Genomic DNA, 16,585 nt, shown 5'->3' on the forward strand with positions numbered 1-16,585 from the left:
GGGCTGGGGTGAGTCAGAGCGGGACTGACGTCAGACAGAGCGGGACTGGGGTCAGTCAGAGCGGGACGTGGGTCAGTCAATGCAGAACTGGGGACAGTCAGAGCAGGACTGAGGACAGTCAGAGCAGGACTGGGGTCAGTCAGAGTGGAACTGGAGACCGTCAGAGCGGGACGAGGGTCAGTCAGAGTGGGACTGGGGTCAGTCAGTGCGGGACTGAGGACAGCCAGACCAGGACGAGGATCAGCCAGACCGGGACTGGGGACAGTCAGTGCGGGACGAGGGTCAGTCAGAGCGGGACTGAGGCCAGTCAGTGCGGGACTGAGGACAGTCAGTGCAGGACGAGGGTCAGTCAGAGCGGGACTGGCGTCAGTCAGTGCGGGACGAGGGTCAGTCAGAGCGGGACTGGCGTCAGTCAGTGCGGGACGAGGGTCAGTCAGGGTGGGCCGAGGGTCAGTCAGAGCAGGATTGAGAACAGTCAGAGCGGGACTAGGGTCAATCAGAGCGGGATTAAGGTCAGCCAGACCGGGATGAGGGTCAGTCAGAGTGGGACTGGGGTCAGTCAGAGCGGGACTGAGGACAGTCAGAGCAGGAGGAGGGTCAGTCAGAGCAGGAGGAGGGTCAGTCAGAGCGGGTCTGAGGACAGTCAGAGTGGACCGAGGGTCAGTCAGAGCGGGACTGGGGACAGTCAGAGCGGGACTAGGGTCAGTCAGAGCGGGACTGGGGTCGGTCAGAGCAGGACTGGGGACAGTCAGAGTGGGGCTGAGGTCAGTCAGAGCGGGACTAGGGACAGTCAGAGCGGGACTGGGGACAGTCAGAGTGGGGCTGAGGTCAGTCAGAGCGGGACTAGGGACAGTCAGAGCGGGACTGGGGTCGGTCAGAGTGGGCCTGGGGCCAATCAGAACGGGACTGGGGTCAGTCAGAGCAGGACTGAGGACAGACAGAGCAGGACTGGCGTCAGTCAGTGCGGGACTAGGGTCAGTCAGAGCGGGACTGGGGACAGTCAGAGCAGGGATGGGGAAAGTCAGATTGGGACTGGGGACAGTCAGAGCGGGACTGGGGCCAATCAGAGCGGGACTGGGGCCAATCAGAGTGGGACTGAGGACAGTCAGAGCAGGACTGGGGACAGTCACAATGCGACTGGGGTCAGTCAGAGCAGGATGGGGACAGTTACAGCAGGACTGGGGACAGTCAGAGCGGACCTGGTGTCAGTCAGTGTGGGATTGGGTCAGTCATAGCCAGGCTGGGGACTGTCAGAGCGGGATTGGGGACAGGCAGAGCGGGGCTGGCGACTGTCAGAGAGGGACTGGGGACAGGCAGAGTGGGACTCAGGTCATTCAGAGCGGGACTCGGGTCGGTCAGAGAGGGACTGGGGTCGGTCAGAGCGGGACTGGGGTTGGTCAGAGCAGGCTGGGACCGGTCAGAGCGGACTGGGGTTCAGTCAGAGCGGGACTGTGGTCAGTCAGAGAGGGACTGGAGTCGGTCAGAGAGGGACTGGGGTGAATCAGAGCGGGATTGTGCTCAGTCATAGCCGAACTGGGGTCAGTTAGAGCTGGACTGGGACTGGGATCAGTTCGGATGGGACTGGGCACAGTCCAAGCAGGACTGGGGTAAATCAGAGCAGGACTGGGCTCAGTCAGTGCGGGACTGATATCAGGCAGAGTGAGATTGGAGTCAGTCAGAGCGGGCCTGGGGACAGTGAGAGCGGAACTGGGGTCAGTCAGATGGAACTGGGCACAGTCTGAGCGGGACTGGGGTAAATCAGAGTGGGACTGCAGTCATGCAGGGCGTGACTGAGGTCAAACAGAGTGAGATTGGGCTCATTCAGAGCTGGACTGGGGTCAGTCAGACTGGAATCAAGGACTGTCAAAGTGGGGTTGGGGTCAATCAGAGCGGGACTGGGGTCAGTCAATGGTGGTAGATTTGTCATCACTTCCGGAGCTAACGTGACATAGCTTTTGCTGCTCAGGAACCAGATCTCGAGAGTAAGTGAGTGAGTCATGTCAGGAGAGTGGCAGTGTAAAATGTACTTACGTTCATCGTTATACTTTCTCAGGAATGCAAAGTGAAAGGGAGAGGTCTGATTTTGGTGAGTAGTGGGTGTTATTGTGTCATTGGTTCCTCATTTATTGTGTATGTTGATCCGGTTCAAAGTGGAAGGAGAACCTATCTCCATGGAATGTGGGACACTTCCAGGATCCATTCGGTCTATATACTTTAGGAACAGCTGTAGTTCCTGAGTTGCTGCCTGAAGCTGTGGATGGACTCCTTGGAGTATCCATGAGTTTGAGAATGTCAGAATGCCGATGGCACATCACCAGTAAGGGCTAAAGAGACAGAGAGGAGTTGTGTGACCAGCAGGAAGGTGAGGGAGCATGGGTACGCAGTGCAGGAGTCCCCTGTGGTCATTCCCCCTCTCCTTCAAGTTAACTGTGTTGGATAATGTCGTAGTGAGGGCAGGGGGTGGGGGGTGATGCGTAGTGGTGGTTTCTCAGGGAAAACTAGCATGAGCCAAATCAATGGCACCACCACTGGCTCTGTTATACAGCAGTGATGGAAAACTGTCTAGTCAGGGGCATGGATAGGCATTTCCGTAGTTGTAAGCAACACTCTAGGATGCCTCCTTGGTGCCAGGGTCAAGAATGTCTCTGAGCAGGCACAGGATATTCTGAAAGGGGGAGGGTGAGCAGCCAGAGGTTGTGGTCCATACTGTTGCCACCGATGTCAGTAGAGAGAAAGATGAGCTCCTGCGAAGAGTGTTCAGAGAGTTTGGTAAGAAGTTGAAAGACAGGACCTCTATGTTATCACCTCAAGATTATTCCCTGTGCCATTAGCTAGTGAGGCTGGTAAGAGGAAGATAATGCAGTTGAATGTGTGTCTGAAGAACTGGTGTAGGAGGGAGGGATTCAGATATCTGGATCATTAGGATCTCTTCCAGGGCAGACAGGACCTGTACATGAGGACAAGGTGCACCTAAACTGGAGGGACACTAATATTCTGGCAGGGAGGTTTGATAGTCCTATTTGGGAGGGTTCAACCTACTATTGCAGAGGGTGGAAACCAGAGCGGTAGGTCAGCAAGTGGAGTAATTAATGACATAAGGTAAATCAAGTCATCTACCAGGAGGAACAGGCAGGGCCATGATTGTGACAATGGCAGGACTAGCTGTTTTAAGTGTAATTATTTTAATGCAAGGAGTACAACAGGTAAGGCAGATAAGCTCAGAGCCTGGGTTAGTACATGGGATTGTGATGTGGTAGCCACAATAGAAACATGGTTGAGTGAAGGGGCAGGACTGACAGCTCAAAGTCCCAGGGTTTTGGTGTTTCAGGCACGTGAGAGAGGGTAAAAAAAGGCTGGAGGTGTTGCATTACTGATCAAGGAGAATGTCACAGCTACACTTTGAAGGGACATCCTGGAGGGCTCATCCAGTGAGGCCAAATGAACTCCGGAATAAGAAAGGTGCAATCACTATTTTGGGATAGTACTATAGGCCTCTCAACAACCAATGGAAACCAAAGGAACAAATATGTAAAAACAGCCTTGTGGTAGTGGATGACTTTAATTTCCCCAATATTCACTAAGGACTCCCTTCCTGTGAGAGGATTAGATGGGGCAGAATTGGATTAAGTGCATCCAGGATGGGTTCATAAAACAATATGTAGATAATCTATAGTGTAGGGACCATATTTAACTTGTATTGGGAATGAGTCTGGCCAGGTGACCAAAGTTTCAGTGGGGGAGAATTTTGGGAAGTGATCGAAATTCCATAGGCTTTAAGAAAGTTGGGAAAAGATAAGACTGGTCCTCAGGTGAAGGGTAATTGGGGAAAGGCTAATTTGAACAGTATTAGGCAGGAACTGGAGAAATTAGACTGGGGACAATTGTTTGAAGCTAAATCCACATCTGACATGTGGAGTGTTGAAAGGCCAGATGATCAGAGTTCAAGAGCAACAGGTTCCTGTGAGGATGAAAGATAAGGTTGGAAAGGTCAGGAATTTGGAGGACGAGAAATATTTAGATTAGATTAGATTACTTAGATTAGATTAGATTACTTACAGTGTGGAAACAGGCCCTTCGGCCCTACAAGTCCACACTGACCCGCCGAAGCGCAACCCACCCATAACCCTACATTTACCCCTTACCTAACACTACGGGCAATTTAGCATGGCCGATTCACCTGATCTGCACATCTTTGGACTGTGGGAGGAAACCCACGCAGACACAGGGAGAACGTGCAAACTCCACACAGTCAGTCGCCTGAGGCGGGAATTGAACCCGGGTCTCTGGCGCTGTGAGGCAGCAGTGCTAACCACTGTGCCACCGTGCCGCCCACAAGACACAAAGAAAGTTAGAAAGTTTAGATTAAAAAAAAAGGAAGCCTATGTGAGGTTTAGGAAACAAAAATCAAGGCCTTTGAAGAGTATTAAGGAAGCAGAAAAGAACTTAAAACTGAAATTAGGAGGGCTGAGACAGGTCATGAAATGTCCTTGGCAAGAAGGATTAAGGTGAATCCCAAAGCATTTTATACATGAATTAGGAAGAGAGTAACGAGGGAAAGAAGGCATGCAGTATGCTTGCTTTCATTGGTCAGGGCATTGAGTATAAGCGTTGGCAAGTCATGAGACATTTGGAATATTGTGAACAGGTCTGGTCCCCACACTATAGGAAGGATATAGAGCCTTTGGAGAGGGGCAGAAGAGGTTTACAAGGATAGTGCCTGGATTCGAGTGTATTAGCTGTAAGGAAAGATTAGATTAGATTCCCTACAGTGTGGAAACAGGCCCTTCAGCTCAACAAGTCCACAATGACCCTCTGAAGAGCAACGCACCCAGTCCCATTTCCCTTTGACTAATACACCAAACACTATGGGTTGTAAACTGAAAGTGAGCAGCTCTCATGTTTTATGTTAAGAACATAGAACAGTACAGTCCAGGAACAGGCCCTTTGGCCTACCATGTACGATGCCATTCTAAACTAATCACGTCTGCCTCCACGTTTCATATCCCTCTACTCTCTGCATGTTCATTGTCTGAATGCCTCTTAATCTTTGATTTCATCTCTGCTTTTATCACCACCCCTGGCATTGCTTTTCTGGCATCTACTGCCATCTGATTTAAAAAAAACTTCCCTTGCACATCATTAAACTTTCCCTTTCTCAATTTAAATCTACGTCCCTGCTATTCGACATGGCCACCCTGGAGAAGATACTCCAACCATCCACAACATTCAATTTTATACATTTCTATGAGGTCGCCCCTCAACCTTCAATGCTTGTAGTGAAATAATACAAGTTTGTCCAACCTCTTGGGACACTGCTGCCTCACAGCAACAGGGTCTCAGGTTCAATTCCAACCTTGGGTGACTGTTGTGTGGAGTTTGCACATTCTCCCCGTGTCTGTGTGGGTTCCCTTCGGGAGCTCCGGTTTCCTCCCACTATCCAAAGATGTGCAGTTTAGGTGAACTGGCCATGCTAAATTGCTCATAGTGTTCAGGGAGGTGAAATGCTTTAGTCAGGGGAAACAGAGTAGTGGGGGATTGGGTTACTCTTCAGAGGGTCAGTGTGGATTTGTTGGACCGAATGGCCTGTTTCCACACTGTCGGGACTCTAAAACACGAAAGGGTTCAGAAGAGATTTTACAAGGATGTTGGAGGGTTTGAGCAATAGGGAGAGGTTGAATAAGCTGGGGCTATTTTCCCTGGAGTACTGGAGGCTGAGGGGTGATGAAGGACATGGATAGGATAAACAGACAAGCTCTTTTCCCTGGGTTGGGTGAGTCCAGAACTAGAGGGCTTAGGTTTAGGGTGAGAGGAGATCATCACTAATAAATGTGATAAGGAATTCAGATGACCATCATTAACCAGAGAGAGGTGAGAATGTGAAAAATGTTACCACAGCCCATAATGAAAATGAATAAAATGGATACTTGGTTTTAAAAAGAAAAAAAATAGAATGAATACATTTAAAGTATTAACAAGTAGTTTGAAGTTTCTGATCTGTTCAGATTTGAAGCAGCAACTAGAAAAGGAAGAGTCCTGGATCTCAGCCAAGTTCCTCCATCAGCCTTTCACACTTGTCCTCAAACAAGTAGGGGATCTGTATCTCAACTCAGTAGCAATGTCACAGTGATCTCACACGTCTCATCTGTCACGACGACCTGACTAGCTTTGGTCACTCCATCTCTCTCTGCTTTTATTGGGCAGACCGTCAGTGAGGTAAAGATGAAAGTTGGTTTGCAGAGCCCTGCAGTAGTTACGAAACCACTCGTGAAACTTCCACAGCTTCTCCTCCCACCTCCGAATCGTAAGAGAATCAAAAGTAGGCCATTCATCCCTTCAATTCTGCTTCACCATTCAATAATCTTCCAGCTCAACTCCAGCTTCTCACAGCATGCCCAGATTCCAAAAACCCTTTAATACCCAAAAACCTATTGATTACATACACAATTGCTGAGCATTCACAACTCTCTGGGGTGGAGATTGCCAAAGATTGGCCACTACTTACCTTTTGCCTTCATTTTAGTCCTAAGTGGTGCAGCCCTTACAAATTCCAAACATAACCTGTACAGTAATGAATTAATCCTCCAGTATGTAAATGGTCAGCTATGTTAGTAATGATGGGAGTGGAAAGATCCTGAAGACAGCTGCTCATGAGTGAAAATAGGTCATAAACTGTTGAACTTAAAAAGATCTTAGACTCCAGCAAACGAAAGCAAAATACTGCGGATACAGGAAACAGAAACAAATACAGAGAAATGCTTGAGAAATGCATCAGGTCTGGCAGCATCTACGAAGACAGGAGTTAACATTTCAAGTTGGAAAACGTAGTGTCATATCGGACTCAGTTTCACTCTCCACAAAGGCCGAGCCTCTCCAGCAAATTCTGCTGTTTTTTTGAATTCTGATATCCAGCAATATTTCTTCAGTGATGCAGTGAGTCGAATCTCTTCCTACAAATAAACACCGATAACAAGCTAATGAGCCTCTTTCAGAAGAGATTCCTTTCAATCTTCATCTAAACTTGGCTGTTGGGAGTTACAATTCGTAGTAATTCTACAGAGGGCAGTCAATCTTGGGCATGTTCCCCTCAGAACTGAGCAGCTGAAAATGGTCACTGTGAATACTACCAAGACCAGGACACACTGGCATCTCAGCCCTACAGTCTGTTGCTACTCACCGCCCGGAAACCTGAGAGAAGACCTGCCAGGTATCGAAGTAATATTAGAGGGAAAACCAGTCCCTTATACTGTCATCCAGAAAATCAAAACACAATGAATTTCAGTCAGGCATTTGATAAGGTTCCCCATAGTAGGCAATTACACAAAATACAGAGGCATGGGATTGAGGGTGATTTGGATCAGAAATTGGCTAGCTGAACGACCACAGAGGGTGATGGTTGATGGGAAATATTCATCCTGGAGTTCAGTTAACTACTGGGGTGTCGCAAGGATCTGTTTTGGGTCCACTGTTGTTTTGTCATTTTTGTAAATGACCTGAATGTGGGCGTAGAAGGATGGGTTACTAAACTTGTGGACGACACTAAGGTCGGTAGAGTTGTGAATAGTGACGAAGGATGTTGCAGGTTACAGAGAGACATAGATAAGAAGCAGAGCTGGGCTGAGAGGTGGCAAATGGAGTTTAATGCAGAAAAGTGAGAGGTGATTCACTTTGGAAGGAGTAACGGGAATCCAGAGTACTGGGCTAATGGTTAAGATTCTTGGTAATGTAGATGAGCAGAAAGATCTCAATGTCCAGGTACATCAATCTTTGAAAGTTGCCAACCAGCTTGATAGGGTTTTAAGAAGGCATACGATGTGTTAGCTTTTACTGGTAGAGGGATTGAGTTTCAAAACCATGAGATCATGCTGCAGCTGTACAAAACTCTGGTGTGGCCACACTTGGAGTATTGCCAACAGTTCTAGTCACTACATCATAGGAAAGATGTGGAAGCTTTGGAAAGCGTTGAGAGAGAATTACTAGATTGTTGCCCGGTATGGAGGGAAGATCTTACGAGGAAGGGTGAGGGACTTGAGACTGTTTTCGTTAGAGAGAAGGTTGAGAGGTGACTTAATTGAGATATACAAGATATTTGAGGGGTGACAGATGTCAGAGGTAGTTTCTTTACTCAGAGTGTAATAGGGGTGTGGAACGCACTGCCTGTGACAGTAGTAGACTCACCAATTTGAAGGGCATTTTAATGGTCATTGGATAAACATATGGATGAAAATGGAATATAGTGTTGGATAGATAGGCTTCAGATTGGTTCCACTCGTCGATGCAACATGGAGGGCCAAAGGGCCCGTATTGTTTTAATGTTCTCTACAACATATTCAGAAAAGGAGCAGAGAAACACAAGCATAATTTAGAGAGGTTATGCTGATGAGTTACTTTAAACATCCAACAAGTGGGAGACATTCAATTTTTAAAAGTACTTGATATTCAAAGTTAAACACTGATTCATTCACATCAAATTCACTTAAAAAAGGGAGAAGAGTTTAATAATGGGTGGGGGGGGGGGGGTTGGGGAAGAGAGAAACAGAGGGTGACAGATGTATTTGTAATTTGTAAAGCAAAACGATACAATTTTTCAACAGCCAAATGTGTTTAGACATTTATAAAACTACATAACATAAATGAAAGACAGCAATATATCAAGTGGTTAAATACATTATACAGAAGAGCTGCAAAGGTACAACAGTGATGCAGCTGGTCAGGACAACAAATAGGCTCTGCATTGTGACTTTTTAATATTAAAACACACATTTTTCATATACTGTGTTATACACAAATCTCTCTTTTTTTAAAAGTATTGATTTAATACGTAAATAGCTTAAAAAGTTGAAATGTTTTTTTAAAAAACCTTTTAAAAAGAAAATATGTCCCAACTTCTGAAGATTCAGGGCATAACACCAAGTGAGTCACCTGTCCAATGCATAACTCCAGTTGCTCTGCAAACACATTGTAGGTTCTATTCTCCCTGGCACTAGCACCTCAGTCTCTGGGTATTCATGCTCCGTGGTGAATGCCTCTGTTTTTTTCAATGAATACTTTGTGATTTGTTAAAAATAAAATCCTCAGTAGAAGGCCGCCCTTGGGAAATATTCTCCTTCATTATAAGACTCCCAAACGCACAGAGCAGGAACAACGGCACAAAGTGTGCTTTTAGACTCTGATCTCCTCCAAAAGAGAAAATGGCTCATGATTATACCAGCAATGGTCGACACCATAAAAAGCACACTGCATTTTTATACAAAAATATAAACAAGTTAATATTTTGTACATAGAAAGTCGATCACCAAAGGCTTGCAGGTGGCAATTTGATGGTACTGGAGATACAAAAAGCACTAGTTTACAATGCACATCAATTATACACTTGTCTGTCTCAGGACTTCAGCACTTTTCACCAAACACTGTCAAAAGATCATGCACGATTGGGTCGAATAATTTACGGGTTTTGCTTGCCCAACACTCTTGGCAAACAAAGTCAACATGCTCAGTGTTCCACTTCCTCAGTTCGGAGCTTCTCCCTGTTGGATGAATCCAAAATGTTGTTATGAAGCTTTGAGGCAGCTGAAGGGTGACAAGTGTGTGAATAAGAAAGACTTTACAGTTCACACAAGATAAGGACAACATTGGTAAAAAGGACTTGAAATATGTGTGACATCTTAGTGCTTCTCTCAATAACGTGCGTTAGGAGCATCTATAAGTAGCTACCTTAGTGTGACTTAGCACTTTGTGCAACATACAATAGAGTGTCAGAGATGAATACTTCAGGGAGAGAAGGGCTGAAAGGTAAAGGAGTGTTTAGTTGCTATTGCTTGAATTTTCTCGGCTTCCAGAAATTGACTTTTTTTCCTCTACTACAGGAAAAGAAACTGAATATCTAGTGAGTGGTCAAGGTTTGTTCAATTCAAAGGCTCAATAGCAAGACACAAGTGGAAGAGGATAAAAGGTACAGACTGAGAGATCTACTGACATTGAGACTGCGGAGTAGTATCTAAGTCACAATGTGATGTGAGCGCAAGGAAAGCAGTGGATTGGTGAACATTTCTTGTCTTTTGAGTGAGTGTAAAATCGTCTTCAGTTTGTCCTTAAGTTAATAATCTCTTTTTCTTGTTTAAAAAATAAGTTTAGTGTAAAGATTGAAAATGTTTAAAAACTTACAATAGATTGGAAAGCGTGGGGGAATTCCTCAACTGTTATGATCTAGAGATACTAGAATAATTAATTAATAAATGAAATAATATGATAGTGCTGGCAGGATGGGTGATGTGTTGCTTCTGCAACATATGGGAGGGGCTGGACACCAGAACAAATAGGTCTGTAGTATGTTTTTTGCAACTAAAGGAGCTTTGAGTCAATGGTGAAGACTGGAATGAATGGTACCACATCAGAGAGGGAAAATGTTACCTGGACACCCTGCTTCTGGAAGTGGCCATACTCTTCAGATTTGTCCATTCAAATTTGACCCATGATCAGGACATGAGGTGAGGTCATTGTATGGGACCATGGGCCAATCAACCCATCTGCTCCAAGCTCGTGTTTACATTCCACCTGAACTTGGTCTCATTTTTTTTTGTCCCAATCTGAATGTACCTTAGTCGACCTCTATTCCATTCTCAATCAAACGCCTGCTTGTTTCTCCTTCAATGCATTTAGACTACAAACACTCCCTGCAGCAATGAGCTCCACATTCTCACCACCCTCAGGATAAAAAATGTTTCTCTTGAATTCCCAACTAGATTTCTTCTTAACTATCTATCTTATTAGCTGCATTTTGTTTTAAAAAAAGCCATGATTGTATGTAGACATCGCTGACGAGGTAAACATTTATTGCCCTTTGCTAACTGCCCTGGAAAAGGCGATAGTGAGCGGCCTTCTTAGACCACTGCAAACCATTTGTGTTGGTTGACGTAGAATAGTGAGTGGCTTGGAGAGGAACTTGCAGGTAGTGGTGTTCCCAAGTATCTGCTGTCCTTGCCTGTCGAGATGGAAGTGGTCATGGGGTTTAAAGATGCTGTATAAGGAGCCTTGGTGAATTTCTGAAGATGGTGCATTCTGCTGCTATTGTGGATGTTTGTGCATGTGTGGCCTTTCAAAGGAGCTGCTTTGCCCTGGCTGGTGTTAAGGTCTTTCAATGAAGTTTGGGCTACACTCATCCAAGCAAGAGAGAAATATTCCGTCAGACTCTTAACTTGTGCCCTGGACAGACTTTGTGAAGGCAGGAGTTCCTTGTCTTTGAGCTGTTCTTGAAGCCACAGCATTTATATGATTAGTCCAGTTAGTTTCTGGTCAATGCTAACATTCAGGATGTTGACAGTGGGGGATTCAGTGATGGCAACATCATTGAATATCAAGGAACGGTTGGCAGATTACCTCTTGTTGGAGAAGCCTGTGGCTTCTGTGGTATGAAGGTTGTCAGCCCAAAGCTGGATACTGTCAAGGTCTTGTCACACTCAGACATGGACTGCTTCGTATCTGAGGAGTGGCGAACGGTGCTGAACATTGCACAATTATCAGTGAATATTCCCACTTCTGACCTTATGCTGGAGGTCATTGATGGAAGTCATTGCTGGAACAGCTAAAGAAAGAAACCTCTAAGATTCATGCACGGCAGTAACTTCTGGAACTGGCAAGTCAGTGCTTCAGTAAGTGTGGGCATGACTTGTGAAGACCTGAGTAGCTTTGCCTTGCACAACAGATAGCTTAGACAGAATGTTGGTCTTCAAGACTATTGCTAGAATACTGGTCAGGGCTGCCTCCAACTTCTATTTGAAGATAATGCAGAGTGAATCTAATTGGCCGGAGACTGACATTTGTGATTTTTGGGAATGACAGCGTTAATGAAGGACCATAAAAGCACCCCAATGTAGCAGCGATGATAACATCATTGTACAATTCAGTTTGAAATGTGGAAGATGAATCTTGGATTAAGATTTTGAACTTTATAAAAAAAAAGGCAACGATTTAGACGTAAAAACTGAGACAGCTGAAGTGAAATGACATATTAGCCAAGAGACAGATCAGTAGAGAAGCAGTGCCAGAAATTTGAAAGGGATATTTCAGAATATTACAAGTATATTTCTACTGTTAAAAAAAATTCCAAGGAGAACACTCACTATCGGTGATTAAAGAAGTTAAGGAGGGCTGGAATTTTAGGAAAACACGTACAATTATGCAAAGGCATGGGGTAGGACAAATGGCCAGCTCAAATACAAAGAATGGCTGTGAATGGCTAAAAGGTTAATCTTGATAAAACAAATCGAAGCATGAAAAGCATTTAGCTAAAAATGCTAATACAGATTGCAAGAGTTTCTACTGGTCTGTAGAAACAGGAAAACAGTATGGAAAGTGAGTGCTCGTCTTCTAGAAAGAGAGAAAAGGGTGTTAATAGCAAATAATAAAATAAAAGGATTCAATAAATAATTTGCTTCTGTCTTCAGTACAAAGGATATGATGCTCATCCTCATAGTGCACGTAGATGAGGAAGTAAAAGGACAAGAGCACTTTGGTAAAATAATCATCACTGAGGAAACAGTATGGAACAAATGATAGGTCGTTAAATCTCTGGATCCCGATAGACTTCATCCTTGAATGTTAATGAGGGAGGTGATGCATTAGTGTTTATTTTTCAAAGTCTGAGAGATCCTGGAATGGTTCAATTAGACTGGAAAGTAGCGAATATAACCTGGATATTCAAGAGGAAAATCTAAAAGAGGCCAGTTAGCTTGCTTGGCACTTGGGAAAAACAATCCAAGGTGGTCAGGAAGTGTCACCATGGTCTTGTGAACAGGAAATTATGTTTAATCATTTGATTGGAATTCTTGGAACAAGAAACAAGCACCAGAGGTGAACAGTTCCCACGCATTTCCAAAAGGCATTTGACCAGATCGCACACAGAAAGCCATTGCGCAAAGTAGGAGGCTCATGGTGCAGGGGCTAACATATTCGCATGGATAGGCGATTGGTTGACTGGCAAAAAGCAGGCTGGGCAGAAAAGGGTGTGGCAGGATATGATGAGTAGGGTTTTGCAGAGGTCTGTGCTAGGCCCTCAAGTTTTCACAATTTATATCAATGACTCCAAGAGGGGACTGAAGGTATGGTGGCTAAATTTGCAAACAATAAGTTAGGCAGGAAAGTACATTGCAAAAATTACATAACAAATTTAAATTGGTTGGTCAAGAGAGTGGGCAAACATCGGGTAGATGGAGTATAAAGTGGGAAAATGTGTAGTTGTTCGCTTTGGCAAAGGGATAAACAGCAGGGTATTACTTAAACGATCAACAACTCCAGAACTCAAAGTGCAGAGGGATTCAGATGCAGGAGTATCAAAGGGTTAGTCTTGAGGTACAGAAATTGATGATGGCACCTAACAGAATGTCATCATTACAAGATGAAATGAATGTTTATGTAACGATGTTGTGCTTCAGTTACACAGGGTATTGATGGGACCACATCTTCAATACTGTGTGCAGTTTCATCTCCTTATTTTCTGGACAGATACAACTGTTTTAGATGGTAGATCAAAGGAGGTTTACTCGATAAATGCCTGGAATGAACTTACAAAGAAAGACTGGATAGGTTGGGCCTATTTCTACTGGAGTTTAGAAGAGTTAGAGATGATTTCATTGAAATTGATACGATCCTGAATGGTCTTGACAAAATGGATGTAGAAAAGATGCTCACTCTTGCCTTTGGGTCCAAAACGCATGGCACCATTTTAAATTTGCTGGGGTAGGGGGGTGTATTCAGTTTCTCTTAAGATTAGCGGTGAGTTCAAAGGTTGCACACAGAAGGCAACGGGGACGAGGTATTGGAATATTTTTTAAATGTGGAGGTAAACAGATTCAGCTGCAAATGTGTTGCTGGTCAAAGCACAGCAGGCCAGGCAGCATCTTCAGGTTAGGCAGTGAGAGGGGACATATGACAGTGTGGAAGCCAGAACACAAACAGATCAGTTATGAGCTTATTGAAAGGTAGTGCAGGCCTCAACACTTCACCGGCCTACTCGTGCTCCTAATTTTGTATGTTCATGGAGTTATGCTGTCCCCTATAAGAGGCAACATTTTTTCCATATGCACTCCATCAAAACTTCCACGAATTCAAAAGCCTCCATTCGGTCACCCGTCACCTCTTTTTAACAGAAAAAAGGGTTAGTCTTTCAATCCTTTTTGGATACGTACGTCATTCCTGTTTGTGTTACAGTTTTAATGTTGTGCAGCAAAAAACCGCTGCTCTCGTCAACGGATCAAAGATTTTTACTCATCGTCTGTACCACACTGAGGTGATAGTGCTGAGGCTCGAGTGTGGGGATGAAGGAGGGTGTGGGATAAAACCATTACAGTCAGCCGGGGCTCCTGCTCCCAGTTTTTGGAGATTGCATGTATGGGTGAACACAAGATCAAGTGTATTGGGAGGTTCATTTCTTTAACCTTTCAGATGTTACGGGCATCATTAGTAAGGTCAACATTTGTTGCCCATTCTTAATTTGCTCAGTGGCCCAGAGGAAGTGAATAACAGGTTCTCAACACTCAGACAGAGAAATTCTCCTCACCTCCGTCTAACACAGGAAACCTTTCCTTTTTAAACTGGTGTCGTTTTTGGTGCATCTTATTGGTGTTCTTTCTGAGCCACTCCGAGATCCTGCTGCCATGCCGACGCATGGACCTCCGTGTGCAGAGGTCACGGGCCCCACACCCACCTCGGATGGTCACGCAGTCGGGGGAAGGGAAGAAAATCTCAAGGGCAAGGGTGGGAAACCTTTCCTCATATGGATAACCCCCTCAACCCAGAAATCATCCTTCTTTGAACTGATTCCAATGCACTTGTATTCTTCTTTAAGTGAAGGGAACAAGATGGTACACAGCGGTCTCATCAATGCCCTGTACAAAAGCTAGTAAAACAGCTTGACTTTTGTATCCCAGTCTCTTTACAATAAAGGCCAACATTCCAAACACCTTGAATCCCACTGTATCTGCAATGATAAGCCCTATGTGATTCATGTTCCAGGATACCTAGGTGCCTCTGTACCTTGGTGTACCATAACCTCTCACCCTTTAATTAATACGCTGCTATTTGATTCCTTGATTATTGTTGCCCTTTACATAACATTCCCTTTTTTGGATTTATTTATACCAGAACTGCACCTCTTTCAACTATCTCCTCTCTCTCTCTCTCTGCAGCCCTCCAAATCCTGTGGACCAAAGCTTCACTGAGCAGAGTTGCTGCTGGTCCTGCTGGGTAGAAGTACCAGGGACAGGTATGAATCACGTGATTGGGTTCTCCTCACTGATCAAACTGGAGGTTAGGAATCTTTCTCCCAGCTGAAGAACATCAGTGGGAAATGATCACTGAGCCTGCCGCTGGAGCATGGAGTCATTGTCCTGTGCAGAGATGTCTTTGTGACCACCAAGCCAACATACAACCGAATTTTATAGCACATTTCTTTCTCCGCTGGATTCTAAGTTAGATACTGTAAGACACATGCATTGTAGTCAAATAGGTATCTGGAAGTTTACCTGGTATTCACCCGCCCCAGATAGACCTGAACCTCAATGTGAACAACACACGCCACATTAACCGTAGCTGTGACCAGGCTTCAGACCTCCTGTCAACGGAGCAAGGATCTGAGTCCCAGCAGAATCCAATGAGAGTTTACTGACTTGTAAAGCCATTTTGTTTCATAAAATGGCATATTTTAGGTCAAGCAACTTCATAATACATGAAGACACAAGCCCCATTTACCAAAATCTCTGTTCACACCTTCAAAGATCAGCCAATCAGTATACCACTCACATCCTTAAAATATTCCAACAACATTACAGCCTTAACATGATTGACAATGTATCTGCATGGGGTTAATTGTTTAATATGTATGGTTTACTGTCCATACAGTCCTCACCTTAAATTAATTGCTTCAATTCCAAGGTGCCTGACCTGCTGGAATTTGGCAGATAGAATTCTCGGTGAGCGGTAATGCGGAAAAGTTTGGCTCGAATTGACAGGCCAACTGATAAATGTTCAGTTCCCCATTGGGGACAGCTGAGGAGCCTATAGCAGAATGAACAGGGTCTTTCTCATAGTAACAGGTGGCCTGGAAGGGACTGTGGTTCTGCAATCCTTCTGTTTTACCGTAGGGAGGCAGAGGAGTGAGGGAGCTGCTGTCTGGAAACAGTGGATCAGTTCTGGGAGGAGGGGCCCGTCCCTCGTACTCACAGGGGGTGAACATGCAGCTGCTGTTGGTGCTGGGAGGCAGTCCCATCGCAAACTGGTTCACTGTGGTCCTGTGCTTGCTTGTGATGTTGCAGCTGTAAGGAAGCTGTCCGCTGCTGTTTTGGTTCAGATAACAAGCTGCAGAGCCCCTTTCCGGCAAGGCGTGTGTCAATCCACAAGATGGCTGCCGTATTTGAAAGCAGTCTTGCACTCTGTGCGACAGCATGGGATCTTGCTGTCCATTCTGCATCTGCGGCTGCCACTGTGGCTGAGGCACCTGCAGAGACTGCCCTTCCAGCTGGCCATTCAGACCAGAGTACGGTGGTTGATGTAGCACGGACTGCTGCAAGTTCCCCGGTACCGACATCTTCCCTGT

The 16,585-nt window shown here is 45.1% G+C and overlaps 1 protein-coding gene across 2 annotated transcripts in view; it reads right to left on the reverse strand.

Annotated features, from left to right (window-relative positions):
• Positions 1-9,436: 9,436 nt before the first annotated feature.
• ahr2 (aryl hydrocarbon receptor 2) overlaps positions 9,437-16,585 on the reverse strand; it is a 148,670-nt gene continuing 141,521 nt past the window's right edge. For both annotated transcript variants that reach the window (XM_060827515.1, XM_060827516.1), the window contains 2 exons: positions 15,899-16,585; positions 9,437-9,524 (listed from right to left, as the gene is read on the reverse strand). The exon at positions 15,899-16,585 is cut by the window's right edge and continues 1,072 nt beyond it. In XM_060827515.1, coding sequence (XP_060683498.1) covers positions 15,914-16,585 — 672 coding nt within the window. In that variant the 3' untranslated portion in view covers positions 9,437-9,524; positions 15,899-15,913. The remainder of the gene's footprint in view (positions 9,525-15,898) is intronic.

This window comes from Hemiscyllium ocellatum, chromosome 7 (assembly GCF_020745735.1).
Source record: "Hemiscyllium ocellatum isolate sHemOce1 chromosome 7, sHemOce1.pat.X.cur, whole genome shotgun sequence".
Taxonomy (NCBI): Eukaryota; Metazoa; Chordata; class Chondrichthyes; order Orectolobiformes; family Hemiscylliidae; genus Hemiscyllium; species Hemiscyllium ocellatum.